Consider the following 26,956-nt stretch of genomic DNA (forward strand, 5'->3'; position numbering starts at 1 on the left):
CTCTGCTCACTTAAGTAGATTACGGCATAAAAGTTCATTGTAAATTTTTTGTTTTGGTTATACTACTTGGCCGTAACATTAATTGCAGGCTTCCCAGCAGCTGTAGGGTTAAGCCAAAGACATAAATTCTTAATAAAGTACCTCTTCTTATCTCGATCAAATTAGATAGTGGTGGCTGTAGGAGGCTGGAGCTAGGAGCCGGGAAAGGATCACAGCACAGCCGCATACATTTACTCACTCGTGCACTGCAGCCAGCCCCACACGTTCAGTGAGTCTCACTCTCCGCCCTAGTTTTCTCAATGGCACATTCAGAGAGCCAATCACGCCGTGAGTAGCGGCACAGCGGAACCAATCAGGTGTGCAGGCACGGGTGATTGGTTAGCTGTGCAGCTAATCACGGCGTGATTGGCTCTCTGAATGTGCCATTGAGAAAACTAGGGCGGAGAGTGAGACTCACTGAACGTGTGGGGCGGGCTGCAGTTCACGAGTGAGTCAGTGTATGCTCACCGCTGAAGCGTCCCGACTTCTCCCCCTGCCTAACACGTTAGTCTGTGAGTCCTCCGAGTCCCTCCCCCTGCCTATGCAAATATCGTGACCTCGGCGATATGAATATCGCCTACGGCCACAGAACGATAGTCGATATCATATCGACTATCGTTCAGCCCTAATGTCTATCGTTCCTTCCAAAGGTTCATCTGAATGAAGACGTTGTGTTGCCTTCCCTTTGTCCTAAGCCTAAACATCCTAAGGAAGTTGCTTTGCATTCCCTGGATGTGGTTTGGGAAATCAGGGTGTACCTGGCAGCTACGGAGTCGTTTCGAAAGTCAGACTCTTTGTCTGTCCTCATGTATGGACCTCACAAAGAGCTGTCTGCTTCTGCTGCAACCATTTCCAGATGGTTCAGGCAGACTGTGGGTCAGGTTCCTCCTTTCCCTGTCGGGGCGCATTCTACTCGGGCGCTTAGTGCCTTTTGGGCCTTCCGTCATCAGGCATCAGTGGTGCAAGTTTGCAAAGCGGCCACTTGCTCGTCTGTGCACACATTCACAGAGTTTTATAAAGTGGATGTGTTGGCATCTGCAGATGCTTCTTTTGGCCGCAAAGTTTTTAAGGCTTCTGTTTAGAGGATTAGTCCTCTTTGACTGTGTATTTTTTAGGTGAGCTCCATGTTACCTGGTTGGCTATGTTTAGCCTTTGGAAAGTTGTTTTTTTCTGCTGTTCCCACCCCTCATGTTTGACACTGCTTTGGGATGTCCCTACAGTCATGAAGATGAAGAGCTGTGTCCGTCATTGAACGAAAGAGAAAATGGGATTTTTGACTTACCATAAAATCCATTTCTCTGATGTTCATTGACAGACACAGCACCCACCCCTCTTTGGAGTTGCGTTTTTTCTTCTGACACTGCTTGTTACAAAACTGAATACCTATAGTAGGAAGTGGGAGTATACCCCCAGGGACTACCCCAAAGGCATGCTAAAGCTTTTCTCTGACTAGTGTCCTACTTCTGTAGGGGGCAGCATAACCCTACGGTCATGAAGGTGAAGAGCTGTGTCCTTCACTAAACAACAGAGAAATGGTTTTTACGGTAAGTCAAAAATCCCATTTTTTTTTTTTTTAAATGGCTGCACTTAGGTGGCTCTTCCTTTTTTTTTTCTCTTCTCATTTCCCCATGTGTAATGTGGCAGATAAGCAACTTTTGTTTGACATTGGAAGCTCTCTGTATTGCAATAAGTGGCTATTGATGAGCAAATCTTGTTTGACTTAAAATGTGCTGAGTGAATCTTGTTTACTATTTTCTAAAAATATTCACCTAGCATTTTCAATGAGGTTTCATCCATCATTTTTAGAAAATTCACCCATTTTAAACCAGATTCACACATGAGCAGGTTCAAATAACAACCAAGGTTTGCCATCGCTCATGTTACATATAGGGTATATCCTCTTTTACAAATGAATGTCACAAACTGCAGTTGGACGAATGTCCAGGAAAACATTTGTTGTGCAAATCACAGAAGGACACCTTAATAAATAGACCCCCCACAGCAATGATATGGAAGTTTATATGAAAAACTTTTGCACTGAGCATCTTTGTCTTTGGAATATAAAACTATTTGCATCATTCCACATTGTACCATGGGTTGGGTTACTTTAGAATGTAAACTTTTGGCTTTTTTTGTTCACTTTTTTTTTTCTCGCTCTGTATTCTCTTTGTATCAGTAGGTGGACTGCACTTAATCAGTGAGCGTTGCCTGCTTGGAAATGAAGTGCTTCTTAGAAAGTGTGGATAAAAAGCACAGTCCTATTGAGCTGCCTGATGGTGTAGCTGTAATTCTGGGAAGAAGTCCCCAGACCTGCATTGCTGACAGGAAATGCTCCAAGAATCAAGGTGGGTCTCTATTCAGGGAATCGTATAAAATGAGCATATATTTATCAGAATGTTCAAAATGAGATACACATTATAAAAAAACAACACAATTATGGGAACAATAACCTATAAATGGGTTGTAAAGCGACCTTCACAACTTAACTGTGTGTCATTTCTGGACTGTACAAATTACAAGTGACGATCATAGATTGTTTATTAACCAAAAATAACAAAATACAAATTAATAGCCCATTTAACGATTAAATGAAAACATCAGCTTTTTCTTCATTATTTTCCTTTAACCACTTGCCTACTGGGCACTTAAACCCCCTTCCTGCCCAGGCCAATTTTCAGCTTTCAGCGCTGTCGCACTTTGAATGACAATTGCGCAGTCATGCAACACTGTACCTAAATTAAGTTTTTATCATTTTTTTCACACAAATAGAGCTATTTTTTTGGTGGTATTTAATCACTACTGGATTTTTTTTTTTTCTGAACAAACAAAAAAGTACAAAAATTTTGAAAAAAACAAAACAAAACCGTTTTCATAGTTCATTATAACATTTTGCAAACAGGTAATTTTTCTCCTTCATTGATGTACACTGATAGGCTGCACTGATAAGGCAGTCTGATTAGGCAGCACTGAAGGGCACTGATGGGTGGCACTTATAGGCGACACTGATGATGAGACACTGATTGGCAGCACTGACTTGCACTGATAGGTGGCACGTGTGGGCACTGATAGGTGGCACGTGTGGGCACAGATGAGGCGGCAGTGGCTCTCTCTCTTCGGGACCGGTGTCCCTCTGACAGAAGCCGGATTACCGGCTCTGTTTACATCACGTGATCATCTGTCATTGGCTGATGCCTGTTCACGTGATAAGTGGCAGGGATCAGCCCCTTACTCTGATCTATGGTAAGCCGAGTCTAGTGGAAATTATTTCACTCTAATCAACCAGGGAAGCATTCCACAGCACATTCCCTGGAATTCATTAAGACTGGCGTAGGCAGATTTTGCAAGTGTGTCTCATACATTCTAAAAGTGGTGAAGAATGCGCCAAATTCACATACCTGCCCAGAACTTGAATATGGCTCTACCGATACCACATTTAGAATACACACGAGGCACTTTTGCAGAATCTATCTGAGCCAGTTTTTCTCATGTAAAAGTGGCTCATTTACTGTGGCACAATGTAAAAGTGACACATTTTTGAACTATCCGAATTTGGCGAATGAGTTGCATTCAGAGCCAAAAGTATCGCAAATGCTTGTAAATTTGGCATATTACATTGGCAAGAGGGATTAGCGCCAGAAAATTTGCACAGCAGCTTTAGTGAACTCCCCCCATTGTGTATAGCATATTTTTGCCTAGCACTTACCATTTTACTGCTTAATACTGCCAGCTCCAGAACGCTCTGTGTTTCCCCAAACTTCTGAGTAAGGAATCGCACACACTGAGCACATCACAGAAAAAAAGGTCACTTGGACAGTGGAGGCTCCAGCTGCACAAATCAACTTGCTAGGGAGACAGGAGGGGGAGAAGCAGGGAAGTTGCTTGCTGCTGAAGGCTTCTGAGCTATCTCTGTGTGATTGCATGCGGCAAAGGAACACTCGGCTGCAGCCACAGCCGGAAGCGCACACTTAAAGGTGGTTCCATGGGACTCTGCAAGGAGATGGAGCGACCTTAAAGCAGGGACTAGTAAAGAGTCCTTTTTGACACATGGAATGCAAAAAAAACCCAGGCTTTGAAAGAAAAAATGAAGGGCTTTAGGCTTTTACATTTCAGACTTTAAAGGATAAGTTCACCTGTCGTAAAAAATGTTACACCTATATTCCGGGTGTAACATGTTACAGATGCAGCAGTCCCAGCACCTCTTGATCCCCAATTGCCCGTTGTGATAGTGAGCGACGGATCTTCTCCCAACACTCACTGTCACAATTTAAAATGTGAATGTGAGAACTAAAAGTACCAACAGCCTTTGCGGCTTGTAGTTCTCAATGAACTACCAGGGTGCTGTTGAGCACTCTAGGTAGTTCACTGATTCTTCCTGTCAAGGCACGAGCAGACAGCTTACAGAGAGTCTGAAGAAGCCTTGCATTGCACCAGCGATCTACAGGCTCCTAGTAAAAAAAATATGCCTGCAAAAAGATGTGCCTTTTATTATTTTGTTATTTTTATAAATGTAAACTTCAAGCGGAGCTTCACCCAAAAGGGGAAGCTCCGCTTATCTGCCTCCTGCCCCCCTCCGTTGCCACATTTGGCACTTTTCAGGGGTTGGGGGAGCGGGTACCTGGTTTTGACAGGTACCCACTCCCACTTCGGGGTGATCTTGTTGTGGAAGCTCAGTCCCCCCCTCCTCCTTCCCCCACTGCCTGGCCAAAGTGCAACGTGCTTGGCGCATGCGCAGTAGGGAACTGGCTGTGAAGCCCCAAGGCTTCAATGCCGGTTTCCTTTACAAGCATTGGCGGTGGCAGCAGGCGAGAGCTGATGGAAAAATCAGCTAGAGTAAGGACACCGCTGGATTCCTGGACAGGTAAGTGTCCTAATATCAAAAGTTAGCAGCTACAGTATTTGTAGCTACTGACTTTTATTTTTTTCTGAAGGAGCCGGGACCTTCTTTTAACCTTTAATACTACTTTAGGCAACAAACTAAAGTTTAACTACTTGACCTCTGGAAGATTTATCCCCCCCCCCCCCTTCATGACCAGGCAATTTTTTGCTTTACGTCACTGCGTTCCTTTTAACTGTCCATGAATGAACATGACATTTTTTTTTCCCACAAATAGAGCTTCTTTTTGGTGGTATTTGATCACCACTGGATTTTTTTTTTAGTTTTTGTGCTATAAACAAAAAAAGCCGACAGTTTAGCAAAGAAAAAAAAAATTTTACTTTCTTCTATAAAACAATATCCAGTAAAATGTATTCATACATTCAGGCCAATATGTATTCCGCTACATTTATTTGGTAAAAAAAATCCCAATAAGCGTACATTGATTGGTTTGCACAAAAGTTATAGCATCTACAATTTGTGGTACATATACTGGAACTTTTCTTTTTTTTATACTAGTGGTGGTGGCGATCGGCAACTTATAGCGGGACTGCGATAATGCGGTGGACCATCTGAAACTTTGTGGGATCCAGTGACACTAATCCGTGACCGTGCATTTAACATATTGCATGTTATCACCTTTCACCTGAAGGGTTGCACAGTTATTATATATAAATGTGTGTGTGTATCATATATAAGCACAGGCATAGCAGCCCAAATTACATTATTATATAGTCATCAAGCAGTGTCTGGCCTACCCGGTGAGGACTGGTCCTGGCGCTCGGCTCCGATCCGATGGCCTAGTCATTTAGGAGGCAAATACTTGCGGTCCAGAAGTGGTTAAACCTGCAGAAGGACCAGTGTTTTTATTTATAAATTACTTTACTATTGCTTTAGGCCTGGTTCACATGTATGCGGGTTGGCGGCCCACATTTGCACAGACATAGCAGCCCATTGATTCAAATGGGCTTGGGCTGCTATGCCTGCGTTTTCGGCTGAAAAAAGGTGCATGCAGAATTTTAAAAAATGCAGTGGCCTTGAAATCCATCCTGCTTTTGCACCATGCGACTTACCTGCAGTTCCTGCACACACAAACTGTGTTTTTAAATGCTGGGCCCACGTATAGAAAAATGCAGAAAGCTTGCCAGTGTAGAAACTGCAGGTAAGTCGCATGGTGCAAAAGCAGGATGGATTTCAAGGCCACTGCATTTTTTTAAATCCTGCATGCACCTTTTTTTCTGCGGAAAACGAGGGCATAGCAGCCCATTCAAATCAATGGACTGCTATGCCTGTGGAAATGTGGGCCGCCAACCTGCATACATGTGAATCAGGCCTAAAGCAATAGTAAAGTAATTTATAAATAAAAACACTGGTCCTCCTGGAGGTTTAACCACTTCTGGACCGCAAGGATTTGCCTCCTTAATGACCAGGCCATCGGATCAAGGCCACTTGAAATCCTATAATTGAATACCGTGATAATACCGTATACCGTGGCAGAACCTTAATTAATCGCAGCATGGAAATCTGATACCGTCACATGCCTATACACAACATTTATTTTGGCGTCTTCGTCCTGATTTAGTGGGTGGAATGTTTTCTAGAAAATGTTGCTCTTGAAGTCAACACACACAATCAGAGCAAATGCTTCCCTTTCTGGGGGGGATTCTTGCTGGCAGATTAGGGCAATGAGAATTTCTTATATTTTGTATTTTATATTATATCTTATATTTGAGGAAGGTGCTGGGTCTCTCTGTTGACTTTTGATAGATGATGTACGAATTATACATGGCCAAATGAAAAAGACAAAATGCAACTTTTTTTATACCAGAAATGGGACTTAAGTATATAAACAGTAAGAAAGCGAGGCCAGAACACATTGGCCCCATAAAAGACGACAAAGGAGATTTGGCCACAGAGGACAGGGAAAAGGCGGTAGTGTTAAATAATTTCTTCTCTTCAGTCTTCACAAAAGAATTGGGGGGCTACACTAACCCAGCTTGTAAGGCCAAACTAAACAACACACCTCAGGAAGTACCGCCATGGCTAACAGAAGATAGACTTAGAACAAAACTAGAGAAACTTAACATAAATAAATCACCGGGACCGGATGGCTTGCACCCGAGGGTTCTTAAAAAGCTCAGCCAGGTGATTGCCAGACCATTATTCTTGATCTTTAAGGATAGTTTACAGACATTCATGGTGCCAGCTGATTGGAAAAAAGCCAACGTGGTACCAATATTTAAAAAAGGGCAGAGATATATCCCGGGTAACTATATGCCGGTCAGCCTAACATCAGTAGTCTGCAAGATTTTGGAGGGGATGTTAAGGGACCACATACAAGACTTTAGTAATGAAAATTTTAATATTAGTAGTAATCAGCATGGATTCATGAAAAATCGTTCTTGCCAAACCAATCTATTAACCTACGATGAAGTGAGCTGCCACCTAGATAAAGGTAAGCCTGTGGATGTGGTGTATCTGGACTTTGCAAAGGCCTTTGACACCGTTCCCCACAAATGCTTACTGTTCAAACTAAGGAAGGTAGGTATGGACCATAAGGTGAGTACCTGGATAGAGAACTGGCTCCAGGGGAGAGTACAGAGGGTGGTGTTTAATGGGGAGTACTCGGATTGGGCGGGTGTGGAAAGTGGGGTCCCCCAGGGTTCTGTCCTGGGACCAATCCTGTTTAATTTATTCATAAATGATCTAGAGGAGGGGATATCTAGTACAATCACAGTATTTGCGGATAATACTAAACTAAACATGCCAATATCTTCTGGGCAGGATGTGGAAACCTTACAAGCGGACCTGAACAAAATAATGGGGTGGGCAACTACATGGCAGATGAGGTTTAATGTTGACAAATGTAAAGTAATGCACTTGGGTGCCAAAAACCAGAAAGCAAGATACTCACTACGGGGGGGGGGGGGGAACCTCTGGGTGAGTCTAGGAGGGAAAAGGACCTGGGGGTACTGGTAGACAACATGCTTGGCAGTGGCATGCAATGCCAAGCCGCTGCAAGCAAAGCACACAGAATACTGGGATGTATAAAAAAGGGGATTCACTCCAGAAATAAAGAGATTATTCTCCCTCTCTACAAGACTCTGGTCCGGCCACATCTGGAGTATGCTGTCCAGTTCTGGGCACCGGTCCTCAGGAAGGATGTGCTGGAACTGGAGAGAGTCCAGAGAAGGGCAACAAAAATAATTAGGGGAATGGAGGACATCAGCTATGAGGAAAGACTACAAGCACTGAACTTATTCTCTCTGGAGAAGAGACGATTGAGGGGGGATATGATATCAATGTACAAATACTGTACTGGCGACCCTAGCATAAGGAACAAACTATTCAGAGAAAGGGAATACAATAAGACACGTGGCCACTCACTAAAACTAGAGGAAAGGCGGTTTAACCTTAAAATACATAGGGGGTTCTTCACTGTAAGAGCAGTAAGGATGTGGAATTCTCTTCCGCAAACAGTTGTATCAGCAGGGAGCATCCATAGTTTGAAAAAAACTATTCGATGGGCACCTTAAAGACCACAACATACAGGGGTATACAATGTACGGTTAACAACAAACACACACACACATCATAGGTTGAACTGAATGGACGGATGTCTTTTTTCAACCTCACTAACTTATGTAACTATGTAACTTTTGTGCTGATTAATAGGGTTGTAGCATGCAGTCGTTCAAATCCACCCCCCCACCATGAACTGATTATAATTGTGGATGCATTCAGGCTTTTCAACGGGACCACATCTTCTGTGAATCTCCACCAAGGCGTCATTGTGGATGGTGGACAGAACGTAAACATCTCTCGTGTCCCTCCACTTCACAGCCAACACTTCCTCGTTCCTCATACTTGTGGATTCCCCCCTTTGTAGCCTTGTTGTCACTAAATTTTGTGGGAAGCCCTTCCTGTTTTTTCTGGTGGTACCGCAGGCCGAGGTTTTTTCACAGTGCAAGTGGCGGAAAAGGGGCAAGCTGGTATAATAATCGTCTATGTACATATAATAGCCTTTTTTGAACAGGGGGGTATGCCAGGTCCCAAACATTTTTTCTGCTGGTTCTGATGTTTGTTGGGCACTCGGGGCTGGAGGTGGAAGTCTTTGCCTTCGTACACACGGAAGGCCTATACGTATCCTGTGGCTCTTTCGCAAAGTTTGATTTGTTTGGCCCTCATACTGGGAATATGCTGTTTGAATGAATTGCAGCCGACCAGTGAAGTGAACAACTGATTCATCCACACAAATGTTTTGGTCTGAAATATAAGTTTTAGCAAATCGCTTAACCACTTAAGCCCCGGAAGATTTTACCCCCTTCCTGACCAGGGGGTATTTTGCGATTCGGCACTGCGTGACTTTAACAGACAATTGCGCGGTCGTGTGATGCTGTACCTAAACGACTTTGACGTCCTTTTTTTCCCACAAACAGAGCTTTCTTTTGGTGGTATTTGATCACCTGTGCGATTTTTTTTTTTTTTTTTTTTTTTTTTGATCACGCGCTATAAACAAAAAAAGAGCGTATATTTTGCAAAAATAACAATATTTTTCACATTTTTTTATATGAAATTCCCCCCCCAAAAAATTTAAAAATCAAAATTTTTTAACATTTTCTGTCAATTTTGTTTTATGCTACATATGTTTGGTAAAAAAAAATCGCAAAAAGCGTATTTGATTGGTTTGCGCAAAAGTTATTGCATTTACTAACAAAGGGAAAGATTTTTGTCATTTTTGTTGTTTTTTTTTTTAACGCGTAATGGCGGCGATCTGCGTTTTTTTTTTTTTTTTTGCGGGACTGTGACATTTGGCCGGACAGATCGGACCCTTGACTGACATTTTTGACACTTTTGGGGTTACCAGTGACATTTCTACAGTAATCAGTGCTATACATATGCACTGTTACTGTAAAATGACACTGGTAGTGAAGGGGTTAACTTTTTTTTGAGAGGGAGGGGTGGTGTGTGTCCCTAGGGGCGTGATTCTAACTGTGATTGGCTGTGGCTTGAGCTGTAGGAACAGTAATCAATGGTCCTACATAGGTACGTCACTTTGCCTGTGAGGGGCTGACCACCGCAGTATATGTACTTGCGGCGGTCGGCAAGTGGTTAAAAAAATAATTTCTCTTACGTCCTCCGACAGTCGCCGCCTCCTCTAAGTCATCACAATTGGTTATTGTCCACCTATCCGTAGGAATAGCTAGGCATATAGACTTAGTCAAAAGGCATTAGCATGTACACACCCACGGGGGCTGTCCCATCTGGTCAATACCCCCCCTGCATCACCACTCCCAACTCAGTTTTAGTTTGCCTAGCAATCAGGAGTAGTCAGGCTACCTTGTGCTGGGGCTTCAGTCTCAGCCTTCCTGATCTTTTATTTGATTTTCTTTGAAAAATGTCAGTTTTTTCTCTCACTTTACTAGCTGTTTATTTTGTCAGCTTTAGTGTTAGTTTATTCTTCGGATGAAGATGGATCATGCGGTGCTGGGATTCGGACTGGCCGCCCTGGTTCTCCAGGGCACTGAGGGTCAGATGGACCCCCAGCCCGCCATCGAGCGTTCAGCTATGGTTCGCCCTGGCATTATGAATGACCCATCCCTGTTCGCTGCAGGGATGCAGCCGTGAGGTGGCTACCTAACAGGACTCGTCTGCGCTGCTGCAGCGTCATGTCCCTGGCTCACGGCACTCCCTGTCAGGAGAGGACAGAGGTTTATCCGTGCATAGAGGCTCCCCCACGCCATCGGGTACAGGTAAGTACTTTTCTGTGTGGGGCCTCTGTCTGGGGTGGCAGTCTGTGTTGCTGTGTGTCCCCATGTCTGTGCCTGTGTGACTCCCTGTGCGATCCCTGCGGGGTTCGTTTTGTACAAATTTGTATGTTTTTTTACTGGGTGTCCCTGTCCCTGTGTCACCTTAGGTGCATGTTTGGGGGTACAGACATGAGTGTTGTGGGGCGACCGCTGCGGGGGTATGTTGCATACATGTTCGCGCGGTCCGCCATGTTTTTTTACTGCACATGGATATGGCCCCTCTGGGGCAAGCATACAGATCATTTTGGCGCCCTCCGCCGCCATTTTGTGGGCTGTAGAACGATCGGTTCGGCCGCATGTCGGCGGCCATCTTAGTGAAGCCTCCAATGCATTTCCTATGGGCAGCCATTTTCCCTGAGGTCTGGCTTATAGCCAGCCCCTTCCAGCAGCATTTCCTTTTCCTCTCAGGCAGCAAAGGACACAGGTAGCAACGATCTGCGGGCTCTGCACTGCATCTCTCTCAGTCTTCTTCGCAGCGCTATTTAAGGGGACAGTACATCATTTTTTTGCCCTGTGATTTTTTTCTTGTCTTGAGCCATGGATTCTCAGGAAAGCAAGTTTCCTCCAGCTTTAGTGGCGGGCCCCAGTTCTCCTGTGGCTCCGCTGCGACCTGATCTGGCCGATGTGGTTGCGACTTTAGTGGCAAATATGGAAATGCTGATGTCTGAACGGGCTGCGAGGAAACAGCCCAGGCTGTCTCTCTCTTCTGATTCAGATGGGGATATGGATGCTGCTGCTGCGAGCGTGCCCTTTTCAGGGTCCCGCTCATCCTTGGACCCCCCGGGATCTGAGGGGGAGGCTGAAATTGAGGGTGTTGACACATCCTCCCCTGGGTCGCCTGAAGAACGGGCGACCATGGATGAGTTGATTGTTGCTGTGAAAGAAACCTTGCATTTAGAGGATGAGCCCAATCCTCCGGGCGTTGTGTCCTCCTTTGGGACGCACAGGGCCCGCAAGTCTGCGCAGGTTTTTCCCTGCCCAGCTGAATTTCATTACACTGTTAATGAAATGTGGCGCACGTTGAAACGTCCATTCGTGGTGCCTAGTTGGTTCAAATTGCTTTATCCTTTTGCACCGGCTACGGAATCGCGATGGTGTGTGCCTCCACAGGTAGATCACACTGTGGCCGTGCTGAACAAGGCTACCTTGGTTCCTACTGAGGATACTCCGGTTTTCCGGGATCCCACGGACCGGCGGTTGGAGTCTCTAGCCCGCCATTCCTATACGGTGGCGGGCTCGTTGCTCAAACCCGTTTTCGCGTCCGTTATGGTGGCTCAGGCGGTAGCTGATTGGATCAAGGTGCTTAGAAGCAACCTAGTGTCTGATGACGTGCCACCTGCCCGACTGGAAATGGTGGACCAGATCCACCAAGGAGTCATGTATTTGTGTGATGCAGCCTTAAATGAGGCCCCCTTGGTGGCTCGCCTCTCGAGTGTCGCGGTGCTTAACCGGCGACTGATATGGCTGAAGAGCTGGTCTGCCGACCAGTCCTCACGGAAAACAGTTGCTGATTTTCCCTATGCTGGCTCTTGCCTTTGTGGAGAGGCGTTGGATACCCTGGTGAAAGGCGTCATGGGGGGCAAGAGCACTATGCTACCCCAGAACCCGAAGAACAAGTCTTTCCGAGGCAAGCGGGGTTCTGCGCCTAGATCCACTCAGGGGTCCTTTCGTGCCTTTCAGAACCAATCCAAGGGCAAGCCCTTCAAGGCCCAGAGCAACCAGAAGAAGCCCTGGGCGGGTAAGCAGAAGGCCGGCAACGTCGGCTCGGCGGGACAATCCGCCTCTGCCTGAAGGGGCGCCCTCACCCATTTCATGGGTGGGGGGAGGTTTGCACGGTTTCCTTCAACCATGGCTGCTCCGGATATCGGACAGGTGGGTCCAGGAAATCGTTCGATCAGGTTACAAGATCGAATTCCTTTCCAGGCCGGCGGACAGATTCTTTCCCTCCAATCTCCATCTGCTTCCGGGGCGTCTGCAGGATTTGCATCGGGCGGTGCAGGACCTGCTTGCTCAGGGAGTGATTGTCCCTGTGCCTCATCGGGACAGGTTTCGGGGGTTTTATTCAAATCTGTTCACTGTGCCCAGGAAGGAGGGCAAAGTGCGTCCTATTCTGGACCTGAAAGCGCTGAACCGCTTCGTGCGTGTTCGAAAGTTTCAAATGGAGTCTCTCCGTTTGGTTGTGGCCTCCTTGAGTCCGGGAGAATTCCTGGCTTCGATAGATCTGAAGGATGCGTACCTGCACATCCCCATTTTCGAGGGTCATCAGCGGTACCTTCGGTTTGCTATCGCAGAGGACCACTACCAGTTTGTGGTGTTACATTTCGGTCTCGCTTCGGCTCCAAGGGTCTTCACCAAGGTGTTGGCACCGGTCCTGGGCCTGCTACGGGCCCAGGGCATTGCGATTCTGGGGTACCTGGACGATCTGCTTCTGAGATCAAGGGCCGGCCAGGACCTTGTGCGCGACCTGTCCGTCACGGTACAGACGCTCCAGGAGTTCGGATGGACTATCAACGTTCAGAAATCAGCGTTGTCTCCGTCGCTTCGCCTTCCCTATCTGGGAATGGTTCTGGACTCTGCTCAGGCAAAGGTGTTCTTGCCGGAGGACAAGCTCCGGACTTTGCGGGACGAACTCGGGTCCCTCAGGGACAATCCGTCCTCGTCGCTCAGGACCTGCATGCGGGGCCTGGGGTTGATGGTGTCGGCCTTCGAGGCGATTCCCTTTGCCCAGTTCCACACGCGGGCTCTCCAGACGGAGATCCTGGCCAGGTGGGACAGACTTCCTCAGTCCTTGGATCTGGATGTCTCCTTGAGTCGCCAGACCAGATTGGCTCTTCTGTGGTGGATCCAGTCCCCGGCGGTGGCGGAAGGCAAGTCCTTCCGCCCGGTGGTGTGGACAGTGGTTACCACGGACGCCAGCCTGTCAGGCTGGGGTGGAGTCCTGGGCAACCTGTTTGCCCAGGGCACTTGGTCGGAGGAGGAATCCTCCCTCCCGATAAATGTGCTGGAACTAAGAGCAATAAAACTCTGTCTCTTCCAGTGGTCGGACCGTCTCCAGGGCCTGCCTGTTCGCGTACAGACGGACAATGCTACCGCGGTGGCTTACATCAACCACCAAAGGGGCACCAGGAGTGCTCGAGCCGCCCGGGAGGTGACCGATATTCTGTCTTGGGCCGAGACTCATGTCCCGGCAATCTCAGCAGTTCACATTCCGGGTGTGGAAAATTGGCAGGCCGACTATCTGAGCCGCCAGACCCTGGACCAGGGGGAATGGTCCCTGCACCCGGAGGTCTTTCAGATGCTGTGTGCGAAGTGGGGATCCCCAGATGTGGATCTGTTCGCATCCCGGCTAAACCGAAAGGTGGAAAGCTTCGTGGCAAGAACGCGCGATCCGTTGGCGGACGCCTCGGATGCGTTGGTGGCCCCTTGGCATCAGTATCGTCTGATGTACGCCTTTCCCCTGATTCAGTTACTATCCCGGTTCCTTCGCAGATTGGCCTCGGAACCGCACATGGTGATTCTGGTGGCACCGGACTGGCCTCGCCGGTCCTGGTACGCCGACATTGTTCACCTGGCGGTGGCACCTTCGTGGCGCCTGCCTCTACGAGAAGATCTTCTGTCTCAAGGTCCGATCTTCCACCCTGCTTTACAGTCGCTGGCTTTAACGGCCTGGCTGTTGAGACCCAGGTCTTGAAGGACAAGGGTCGATCTCCTGAGGTTATTCCTACCCTGATCAAGGCTAGGAAATCTTCCTCTGGTAAGATCTATTACCATACCTGGAAGGCCTACTTCACCTGGTGTGAGTCCAGGGGGTTTTCCCCTCGTTCTTACTCGGTGTCTAGAATCTTGGCTTTCCTCCAGTCTGGAGTGGATCAGCGCCTGGCGCTGGCCACGATTAAGGGCCAGGTGTCAGCACTGGCGGTCCTTTTCCAACGCCCTGTGGCGTCTCATTCCTTGGTGCGCACATTCATTCAAGGTGTGCGACATTTGGCTCCTCCCAGAAAGGAGCCTTTACCTCCATGGGACTTGAATTTGGTCCTGTCCGCATTGCAGCGTGCTCCCTTCGAGAATATCAGGGAGATATCGTTGCCTCTGCTGTCAAAAAAGGTTGCTTTTCTTGTGGCAATCACTTCGGCTCGCAGAGTGTCTGAGCTGGCGGCGTTGTCTTGCCGCTCCCCTTACTTGATAATTCACAGGGATAAGGTGGTTTTGCGACCACCCCCATCCTTCCTTCCCAAGGTGATCTCTGAATATCACCTTAATGAGAACATTGTCCTGCCTTCGCTTTGTACGAAGCCTAAACATCCAAAGGAGATTGCCTTGCATTCTTTGGATGTTGTTAGGGCGATCAGGGTTTACCTGAAGTCTACGGAATCCTTTCGGAAGACGGATTCCCTCTTTGTCTTTCCTGAGGGACCTCGGAAGGGCATGGCTGCGTCCGCAGCGACTATTGCCAAATGGATCAGACAGACCATTGAGCAGGCTTACGCCTTGAGGGAACGGGTTCAGCCCTTCCCTGTTAAGGCACACTCTACCAGGTCTTTGAGTACTTCCTGGGCCTATTGGCATCGGGCCTCGGTGGCCCAGGTGTGCAAGGCGGTGCAAGGTGTGTCTTGGTCGTCGGTGCACACCTTTTACAGGTTCTACAAAGTAGACGTCTGGCATCAGCTGATGCTTCCTTTGGCTGCAAAGTTCTCAGTGCGGCTGTGCCATGATGGACCCTTAGTTTTTTTCCCTGGGTCCCTGGCTGTTGGCATTTGCTTTCCTGGGCTGTTGCTCGTGTTGAGCATTGTTTGTTACTGTTGCCCAGTTGGTTCTTACAGTGCATGTAAGATTCCTTTCTCTGATGTGGGTACTGCGTTGCCTTTTCTACGGTTGCGTCTCCCACCCCTCATGTCTATACTGCTTTGGGACATCCCAATTGTGATGACTTAGAGGAGGCGGCGACTGTCGGAGGACGTAAGAGAAAATGGAATTTTTGTAAAATCTTACCTGTAAAATTCCTTTCTCTGAGTCCTCCGACAGTCGCCGCCCCTGCCCCTCTTTTTGGGGTTCTTATTACCTACTGCTATGCTACCAAACTGAGTTGGGAGTGGTGATGCAGGGGGGGTTTTGACCAGATGGGACTGCCCCCGTGGGTGTGTACATGCTAATGCCTTTTGTCTTTTGACTAAGTCTATATGCCTAGCTATTCCTACTGATAGGTGGACAATACCCAATTGTGATGACTTCGAGGAGGCGGCGACTGTCGGAGGACTCAGAGAAAGGAATTTTACAGGTAAGATTTTACAAAAATTCAGTTTTATTAGGAGGCATATTTTATATAATTTATCATGGTTGGTATGATCTCAGGGAGGGCACTGTGAGTTGTCGTTAAAATGCAGGAAGCGCATGATCATGTCATATTGTGCCCTGGATATGACAGCAGAATAAATCGGCATGTAATGGATGGGGTTGGTGGACCAGTAGGCATGCAATTTATTTTTCTTTGTAAGCCCCATACTTATTGTAGAGCCCAAAAACAAATTTGCAGCAAATCTTTAGGGAAAAACAAATAAAAATCGAATTCAGAAAAATTAAGAGTGTTGGGCTGCACACCTGGCTGTGAGGGGGGGGGGGAATTATAGCTGAGCTTGAGCTGGAAAACAGCCATAATGGGTTTACCAGGGCATCTGGAAGGTCCTTCATCTGGAAGATAGGTTTATGTCTAAATTCTTTGGGTCTGGTGTGTTATTCCAGTGCTGGTACTGGGCCTTTCTTCTTGGGGTCTTGCTCCATTGGTGTTGGCGCCTTGGGGTTTATGGGGCTGCTGGTGGTAGGCAGGTCCTCTGATCTTTTTATTTTGGGAGGGGCTGTTTCCTCCTCTGATTCAGTCCCCAATCCACTACTCTCTTCTTGCTTGTATCCTGAATCAAAATCGGATGGTCAGAGCTCCCAGCTGCTCTCATCATCTGACATAGTAAGAATTGCATATACGTTCTCAGTTGTAAAATATCTTTTGGACATGGCAGCTGATGTGAAGCTGCGACTGGGTACATTGCTGATGGGTGGCAGTGATGTTGACTCTGTGACAGGTGACGTGGATTAGGCTGCACTGACAGATCTACCAATGGTGGCACTAATGGGATGCACAAACAGATCCACTGACAGGGCTGCATGACAGACAGATCCACTGATGGTGGTACTAATGTACTGTGACAGATCCACTGAGGACGACACAAAGTGGTTGCTCTGACAGATCCACAGATGGGCTGTGTGACAGATCCACTGATCTGACATGTTCTCTTTATTGGGGGAGGAGGGGGCGTGTGTGGTGCACAGTAATGTGTGTAGAAATCTCACAATAGCAGTTTACTTACAGTTCTCCGTTTGTCCTCCTCACACGATTGGTGTGTGAGGAAAAGAAGCTGGTAACAGCTTGTAACTGCTCTTGCGTATACAGTTGATTGGACACAGCCGATCACGTGGTAAACAGCCACTTTCATTGGCTGTTTATCCTGATCGGGGATGGGCTGTGTCCAAATGACACTCCTCATGCCCGATTGCTGCGCGGCCCTTGGGCGAACACTTGCGGTGCATCCTGAAAAACGTCATATGACGCCCAATCAGGATAACTGACAGCCGGGCAGGATCTGGTTAAACAGAAGGAAAATAGGGCTTTCTTCTGTTTCAATAAACAAACGCTGATGTCATCAGATGATCGTCCGCTTGCCCATAGGAATACATGGGCATCTGTTTTTCCTCTGTCAACGGACAGAGGAAAAACGGACAAACAGAACTCCCGTGCGAAAGGACCCTTAGGGCTCTTTCACACGGTCCGCATTCCATTGCGGACCATGCTCTGCTCAGCGAGGATCAATCCGCCGGATGACCGCTCTGTCTCCGCAATATGTGCGGAGAGGGAGATGTCAGAGCTCCGCTGCTCTCTATGGGGAATCGGATGAGAGCGGACCGCCTGTCAGCTCTCATCCGATCCGATCCCCAGGATGGATGGAAAATAGGGTTTCCATCCGTCCGGATTTCACGGATGGGATCGGATGCGGATGGCAGCGGGCGTCAGCGGACATATCTCTCCACTGACATCCGCTGCCCCATAGGGCTGAATGGGGCATCCGATCAGATCCGCCTAAAAAACTGACAGGCGGATCTGATCGGAACGCCCGTGTAAAAAGAGCCCTTAACCAACTTTTGTTTGCACTAAAGAAAAAAGTATTTTTATGGTGTTGTTAGATTAATTTTAATGTGGTAATCTCATCAGGTGCATGTTATTGTACACACATACTGTCAAACTGCTGGAAAAATTTGTATTGCTGTTTATCCATTCACAGTGCATGCACATTCTGAATATCAGCCAAAGCTGGACTAAAATTTGCAGTGTAAATTGGTGTGAGCAAGTTTGGGCAAATACCTCACTGTATGTTTTGTCACTTAGAATGTACTATGTATGGCTGACGTAACTGCAGTAGATGATGTTTTGCTTTTTCTTTTACAGTGGAGCTTGTTGCAAATATTGAGAAGAAAGTTGTTCGTGTCACTCAGGTAAGGGAACCTTTTTTTTTTTATGTTTTTTTTTTTTTTTCTATTATTTCCGGTAACATAATTTGACAAAGTTCCATGGGATACATAGGCAGGAACATGTTAGATAAAAAATATGGCAGCCACAGTTTCTGACTTGTTTATGACTGCAGGTCATTTATTCCTATTCTATTCCTATAATCTGCAAACATGTCAGTCTGAGTATCAGAGCTTCTACTCTGGCGATTCAATAAGGGAGGAAGGATAAAGATAATAGCCTTGCATCATCAAAAACATGTTAGCAGTGGCGGATCCCAATTCTGACTGGTTCCTTTTTATTGCAGGTTTAAACTTAAAATTTAGGAGGAAACGGGTCAAGCAATATTTCATTTCCAGGTCATGGGATATAAAGCAGACATGTCAAGTTGCCTGTTTGCATTGTGGGGGCATCAGCAGAAGAGTTTCTAATGACTTTAAAGACTCTGTTAACATCAGCTCCTCAAGGCACTGACACATATGGTCCTGAGCTGAAGTGCCACAGGACCTGTAGTTTGGGAAGTATGTCTTTACTCCTTGGGGTCCCCATCCTGCCTTTCTCAGTGGGTTTCAAAAGGTGGCCTAAACTTTCAGTTCTATTTAATTTTTTTTTATCCCTGTATTAGTAATGGTGTCAGCACTTATATTATCACTGAGGGGAGTCATTTTAGACCTTGCTAATAACTAGCCCATTTGCCAGGTGACATCTGTGCTTCCCAAATGGGAGGTTTAAATTCAGTAAAGAATTGCAAGTAGCATCCCACTAAGCTTTCTGATTGTTTGCGAACTCTTGACAGTTTTTATAAATTGTTAATTAATGAGGCAGGTACAGAAAGAAATGGGTAATTCACTCAAATAGTAAATTGTCATTATCAATGTAGAATTTTCATAACCAGTATCTCTAAGGTGGGTGCCAGGAATAGTGTAATTCCTGTCTACATGTGAGAGGGACCCAGAAATGGCGACAGGGGAAGATAGTGGCAGTGGGGGAAAGAGCAAACACTGGCAGCCTAAATCAGTGAGTGCTGGAGGAGGCCAAACTTGTAAGGTGAGTGTGCCATAATGCAGTGGCGTAGCGTGGGGGGTGCAGCCGGTACTTTCGCACCGGGCGCAAAATTTTGAGGGGCGCAGAAATTTGTCCTGCAGCCGTGCAGTCCCTGAGTCTGATGCCCCTGCCAGCCGCGAGTATTTACAGTCAAACACCACTGCTTGCACTGATCAGTGAGGGGGATAGCTGCAGCAGAGAACAAAACAAGAACCATGTCAAGGAAAGATAACTCCGTGGCCGTCTGACAAAGACTATAGTAAAATAGTGCAGGACTCAGGAGTGAATTGGACAGCCCGCTGCAGCATGGAACAATTGCAGGAACCATGTCCCTGTATTTATGTCCCCCCCCCCCCTGGCTTTCAGCTCCTGGAGGGACATAGATACAGGGACATGGTTCCTGCAATTGTTCCATGCTGCAGCGGGCTGTCCAATTCACTCCTGAGTCCTGCACTATTTTACTATAGTCTCTGTCAGACGGCCACGGAGTTATCTTTCCCTGACACATTCCATGAAGTGCTAAGAACAGGACCTGTGGGCGGGTGCAGCGGGACTCGGGAGTAGGCTAGCCCTGCAAGAAGTACGTGCTTGGTGAGTAGAGGACTGTGTGTGATAGAGGCAGATGCTGGACGGGATTGCCGTGTGCCCCATTGTAGAGGGGAGTTTGGGGGACTACAATGTCCAGCATGTCTATGGAGGAGGAGCACACCCACCCCTTTCTTTTCTCCCCCCCCTTTCTCTTCTCTCCCCCCCCTTTCTCTTCTCTCCCTCCCCTTTCTCTTCTCTCCCTCCCCTTTCTCTTCTCTCCCTTTCTTCACTTCCTCTCTCTGTCCTCTCCCCCTCCCTCTCTCTGTCCTCTCCCTCCCTCTCTCTGTCCTCTCCCTCCCTCTCTCTGTCCTCTCCCCCCTCCCTCTCTGTCCTTCCCCCTCTCACCCCCCTCCTGCTCTCCATCTTCTCCCGCCCCCTCCCCCTCTCTATCCTCTCCCCCCTCCCCCTCTCTGTCCTCTCTCCCCTCTCCCCCTCTCTGTCCTCTCTCCCCTCTCCCCCTCTCTGTCCTTCCTTCCCCATCCCTCTCTCCCCCCTCTCTCTCTCCCCCGCTCTCTTTTTTCTCCTACCTCTCCCCCCTCCCTCTGTCCCTTCTCCCTCCCTCTGTCCTCCCTCCCTCTGTCCTCCCTCCCTCCCTCTGTCCTCCCTCCCTCCCTCTGTCCTCCCTCCCTCCCTCTGTCCTCCCTCCCTCCCTCTGTCCTCCCTCCCTCCCTCTGTCCTCCCTCCCTCCCTCTGTCCTCTCTCTCCCTCTGTCCTCTCTCTCCCTCCCTCCCGTCCTCTCTCTCCCTCCAATGCTCTCTCTCACTCCCTCCCTCCCTCCTATCAGCTCTCTTTCTCCCTCTCGTCCTCTCTCTCTCTCTCTCTCTCTCTCTCTCTCTCTCTCTCTCTCTCTCCGGCCCTCTCTCTCTCCCTCCGGCCCTCTCTCTCTCCCTCCCGTCCTCTCTCTCTCCCTCCGGCCCTCTCTCTCTCCCTCCGGCCCTCTCTCTCTACCTCCCGTCCTCTCTCTCTCCCTCCGGCCCTCTCTCTCTCCCTCCCGTCCTCTCTCTCTCAGCTCTCTCTCCCTCCCGTCCCCTCTCTCTCTCTCTCCCTCCCTCTGTTCTGTCTCTCTCTCTCTCCCTCCCTCTGTTCTCTCTCTCTCTCTCCCCCTCCCTCTCCCCCTTCCTCCCTCTGTCCCCCTTCCTCCCTCTGTCCCCCTTCCTCCCTCTGTCCACCTTCCTCCCTCTGTCCTCTCTCCCTCCCTCTGTCCTCTCTCCCTCCCTCTGTCCTCTCTCCCTCCCTCTGTCCTCTCTCTCCTTCCTTCCTTCCTCTCTCTCCTTCCTTCCTTCCTCTCTCTCCTTCCTTCCTCTCTCTCCCTCCCTCCCTCCCCTCTGTCCTCTCTCTCTCACCACCCTGTCTCCTCTCTCACCCCCCCAGTCTGTCTCCTCTCTCACCCCCCCAGTCTGTCTCCTCTCTCACCCCCCCCCCCCTGTCTCCTCTCTCACCCCCCCCCCCTGTCTCCTCTCTCACCCCCCCCCTGTCTCCTCTCTCTCTCCCCCCTGTCCTCTCTCCCGCTCTCCCTCTCTCTGCCCCCCCCCACCCTGTTCTCTCCTCCCTTTCCTCTTTCCCCTTCCCCCATCCTCTCGACTCCCCTTCCTCTGCCCCCCCTCCTTTCTGTTCCATTGTCATGTATAGCATAAAGTGAAAAAACTGAACTTTTTAAGCCTTCCAAACTATCTCGGGGCATAAAAAGAGGCTCTGTAGGTGCTGCATTCCAGTTATGTACCTGGTGAAAAATTCCCCCCAAGAGCTCTATCATATACCGATCTAGACCAGCCAGACAAAGTGGTCAGGCTCCAATGGTAGTTATTGGTTCATAACTTTAATGGATGACTTCCCTTACCTAAAGGGTGGAGAGGGCGGGCATTCTACAACAGTTGCTGGTCAAAATTGGAACACCCAAGTTTTAGGGGTTCTGAGGTACAGTGGGTACGGAAAGTATTCAGACCCCCTTAAATTTTTCACTCTTTGTTATATTGCAGCCATTTGCTAAAATCATTTAAGTTCATTCTTCTTCCTCATGAATGTACACATAGCACCCCATACTGACAGAAAAACACAGAATTGTTGACATTGTTGCACATTTATTAAAAAAGAAAAACTGAAATATCACATGGTCCTAAGTATTCAGACCCTTTGCTGTGACACTCATATATTTAACTCAGGTGCTTTCCATTTCTTCTGATCATCCTGGAGATGGTTCTACACCTTCATTTGAGTCCAGCTGTGTTTGATTATACTGATTGGACTTGATTAGGAAAGCCACACACCTGTCTATATAAGACCTTCCAGATCACAATGCATGTCAGAGCAAATGAGAATCATGAGGTCAAAGGAACTGCCTGAAGAGCTCAGAGACAGAATTGTGGCAAGGCACAGATCTGGCCAAGGTTACAAAAAGATTTCTGCTGCACTTAAGGTTCCTAAGAGCGCAGTGGCCTCCATAATCCTCAAATGGAAGACGTTTGGGACGACCAGAACCCTTCCTAGAGCTGGCCGTCCGGCCAAACTGAGCTATCGGGGGAGAAGAGCCTTGGTGAGAGAGGTAAAGAAGAACCCAAAGATCACTGTGGCTGAGCTCCAGAGATGCAGTCAGGAGATGGGAGAAAGTTGTAGAAAGTCAACCATCACTGCAGCCCTCCACCAGCCGGGGCTTTATGGCAGAGTGGCCCGACGGAAGCCTCTCCTCAGTGTAAGACACATGAAAGCCCGCATGGAGTTTGCTAAAAAAAACACCTGAAGGACTCCAAGATGGTGAGAAATAAGATTCTCTGGTCTGCTGAGACCAAAATAGAACTTTTTGGCCTTAATTCTAAGCGGTATGTGTGGAGAAAACCAGGCAGTGCTCATCACCTGTCCAATACAGTCCCAACAGTGAAGCATGTTGGTGGCAGCATCATGCTGTGGGGGTGTTTTTCAGCTGCAGGGACAGGACGACTGGTTGCAATCGAGGGAAAGATGAATGCGGCCAAGTACAGGGATATCCTGGACAAAAAACCTTCTCCAGAGTGCTCTGCACCTCAGACTGGGCCGAAGGTTTACCTTCCAACAAGACAATGACCCTAAGCACACAGCTAAAATAACGAAGGAGTGGCTTCACAACAACTCCGTGACTGTTCTTGAATGGCCCAGCCAGAGCCCTGACTTAAACCCAATTGAGCATCTCTGGAGAGACCTAAAAATGGCTGTCCACCAATGTTTACCATCCAACCTGACAGAACTGGAGAGGATCTGCAAGGAGGAATGGCAGAGGATCCCCAAATCCAGGTGTGAAAGACTTGTTGCATCTTTCCCAAAAAGACTCCTGGCTGTTTTAGATCAAAAGGGGGCTTCTACTAAATACTGAGCAAAGGGTCTGAATACTTAGGACCATGTGATATTTCAGTTTTTCTTTTTTTAATAAATCTGCAACAATGTCAACAATTCTGTGTTTTTCTGTCAGTATTGGGTGCTATGTGTACATTCATGAGGAAGAAGAATGAATGATTTTAGCAAATGGCTGCAATATAACAAAGAGTGAAAAATTTAAGGGGGTCTGAATACTTTCCGTACCCACTGTATGTGACCATACAACCGCCAACAACAGATGGGACATGGGAACCTATGGATGATGTCTCTGCTCCAGACTTTACTGGCCTTTGTCAAGCGCTCTCTCCTCTCCCCTGCAGCCACCACTAACTGACACAGGGGATCACGTGACCAGAGCTAAAGGTCCACGGGTTAGGGGGCGCATATCATTTAACATGCCCTGGGCGCCGACAACCCACGCTACGCCACTGCCATAATGTGCAAATGTGATGTTCATACACATCTGCCAGCACAGATTCACTAAAGGTGAAGTTATTCTTTAAAAGAAAAATAGGACCAAAACAGGGTAGCTGCCTGCATACTTCAGGGCTTTCATTCTGGTCAATGCTACATGAAACCAGCATATGCAGATCAGGTTTCCCAATGCCTGATATACACATGAGTGTTCTAGGTCAGTGTCTCTCAAACTCCGGTCCTCAGGGCACACTAACAGGCCAGATTTTAAGTATTACCTTGGGGAGATGCAGACTAGAATACTGCAATCGCTGAGCAGAAAATTATATCACCTGTGATGTATTTCAGTTTTCTTTCAATCCTGGCCTGTTAGTGTGCCCTGAGGACCAGAGTTGAGAAACACTGTTCTAGGTAATTGACCCACATGGTGGTAATCAAAATTTAACATTATCAGCTCCGAAGAAATCACCATCAGAACAAGTAAGCAGTGGCCGCTAACTATCCATGCCTCCAAATTTCTTCTTAAAGCCCTTTTTTTGGGATATTCTAACCTCTCATGATGAAGTTCTGGCTCAGCATTCTCCTACCCATTTCCTGTACCTATCTATTCACCTTTCCCCCACATTAATGGGTCAAAAGGGAGGCGGGAAGGGGCACTCTCTGAATGAATGAGTACTCTGGGTTTCAGGGCTCCTTCATTCCATTAGAAGAGTTCCGGATGTATGTATGGGTACCTCCTTGGTATCTGCATTTAATTTACTAAAGGTGTCCCTTACCTTCCCCCTATCCACCTTAGTGAAGTCCATGTATCCCTAGATATAAGGGGCTGCCATAAATATGTTAGTAAATAGGGCACATATGAGAAGCATGGCCAGGACTTTTTTCCTGCAGGTCTGAGGCATGGGGTGAAGGTGAGTATTTCACTTGCTGGGGTAGTGAAATTTCCCTTCAAAGAAAACCTGTATTTTAAAACGATGTATGCCACCATTGCTAAAGTCTTCTTTTGAAAGTATTAGTTGCCTTGCTTTTATGTGGATTCCAACGCTTCATTACTTTATAGGTATTAAATCTAGAAAAGGTATTTAGGACTTTTTTTTTTTTACAATTTGCTAGGTGCATGCTCTTTCCACGTAAGAGACTGCAAAGACCATTACAGAGACATGACCCAGGAAAAGAGAAGGTGCTGAGCAGGAAGCAAAGGCTGCAAATGTAATGAAGAAATAAATATATTTCTCTTTCATTCATTGACGGACACAGCTTCTGATTCTTCTTAACCATTGGGTTATACTGCCCCCTACAGGAGTAGGACACTAGGCAGGAAAAAGCTTGACTACGCCTATGGACAGTCCCAGGGGGTATACACCCACTCTCCACTATAGGCACTCAGTTTTGTTACAAGCAGTGTCAGAAGAAAGCCAACTCAACAGAGAGGTGGGTGCTGTGTCCGTCATTGAACATCAGAGAAATGGATTTTGCGGTAAGTCAAAAATCCCATTTTCTCTTTCATTCATTGACGAATACATTGAGATATCTTCATTAGTCGAATGGGTTATTCTGCACTTCCTAGGAGTAGGACACTAGGCTAAAAAGGGTTAACAAAGTTAACAGAACTTTAACTATACCCATGGGGCAGTCCTAGGTGGTATATTCCCATTTCTTGCTCTAGGATTCAGTTTTTTTCTGCCTAGTCAGGAGTAAGGGCCTAGCTCCTTGCTGGGATCTCTGGTCCTGGCATTTTTTCCTTTTTAAACTGAAATTTTTTCTTATTATTTACTGTTCCTGTGAGAACTAAAATCAACTGCCGGACTGGGCGATGGACTGGATATTCTAGATCCTTAAGGTCTCCCCAGTCTGGCCAGCGAGCACGTGCAGGCCTCATCTCCGAGCTAGGTTGGCTGCAATATACAGTTGTGTTCAAAATTATTCAACCCCCACTGAAATTGATTGTTTTGGCCAGTTTGACATTGATTTTGATCATTCAGTCATCCTGCTTACAATTAAATCGAAGAGGCACATGCTTTTCTGTGCTCACATCATTATCAGTTTTATTCAACCCCCAAGTGACATTCAATCTTAGTACTTAGTACAACATCCTTTTACAGTTATAACAGCTTTTAAACGTGAAGCATAGCTTGACACAAGTGTCTTGCAGCGATCTACGGGTATCTTAGCCCATTCGTCATGGGCAAAAGCCTCCAGTTCAGTCACATTCTTAGGCTTGTGCACTGCAACTGCTTTCTTTAAGTCCCACCAGAGGTTCTCAATCGGATTTAAGTCTGAAGTCTGATGACTGTAAAGGCTGGAACACTCCAAAATGTTCCAGCCTTTAATCTGCAACCATGCTCTAGTGGACTTGGAGGTATGCTTGGGATCATTGTCCTGTTGAAAGGTCCAACGTCTCCCAAGCCTCAGGTTTGTGACGGACTGCATCACATTGTCATCCAATATCTCCTGGTACTAAAGAGAATTCATGGTACCTTGCACACGCTGAAGCTTCCCTGTACCTGCAGAAGCAAAACAGCCCCAAAGCATGATTGACCCCCCGCCATGCTTCACAGTAGGCAAGGTGTTTTTTTCTTCATAGGCCTTGTTCTTTCTCCTCCAAACATAGCGTTGATCCATGGGCCCAAACAGTTCTAATTTTGTTTCATCAGTCCACAGAACACTATCCCAAAACTTCTGTGGTTTGTCCACATGACTTTTGGCATACTGCAGTCGACTCTTCTTATTCTTTGGAGACAGCAAGGGGGTGCGCCTGGGAGTTCTGGCATGGAGGCCTTCATTACGCAGTGTGTGCCATATTGTCTGAGCAGAAACTTCAGTACCCACATCTGACAAATCTTTTCTCAGTTCCTCAGCAGTCACACGGGGACTTTTCTCCACTCTACGCTTCAGGTAGCGCACAGCAGTCGAAGTCAGCATCTTCTTTCTGCCACGACCAGGTAGCGTTTCAACAGTGCCCTTTGCCTTGAATTTGCGAATGATGCTTCCTATGGTGTCTCTTGGTATGTTTAACATCTTTGCAATCTTCTTATAGCCATTGCCCTTCCTGTGAAGAGTAATCACCTCTTCTCTTGTCTTCCTGGACCATTCTCTTGACTTCACCATGTTTGTAACCACACCAGTAAATGTCTAGAAGGAACTGAGTATCACAGTCATTTTAAAGCTGCCTAATTGGTGCTTATTAGGTTTTATTGCTGCTCCCTGACATCCACAGGTGTTTTCAATACCTGATTGAAAACACTTCAATGAACCTCTGTTCTTCAGAGTGGTAGTCTTTAAGGGGTTGAATAATTG

The 26,956-nt window shown here is 47.3% G+C and overlaps 1 protein-coding gene across 1 annotated transcript in view; it reads left to right on the plus strand.

Moving 5' to 3' along the window:
* The window catches only part of PNKP (polynucleotide kinase 3'-phosphatase), a 213,542-nt gene that overhangs the window by 14,462 nt on the left and 172,124 nt on the right, over positions 1–26,956 (plus strand). Inside the window, exons 2-3 of the mRNA XM_082273922.1 lie at positions 2,216–2,384; positions 18,212–18,258. Coding sequence (XP_082130048.1) covers positions 2,258–2,384; positions 18,212–18,258 — 174 coding nt within the window. The 5' untranslated portion in view covers positions 2,216–2,257. The remainder of the gene's footprint in view (positions 1–2,215; positions 2,385–18,211; positions 18,259–26,956) is intronic.

This window comes from Pelophylax lessonae (assembly GCF_965119305.1).
Source record: "Pelophylax lessonae genome assembly, chromosome: 12".
NCBI lineage: Eukaryota > Metazoa > Chordata > Amphibia > Anura > Ranidae > Pelophylax > Pelophylax lessonae.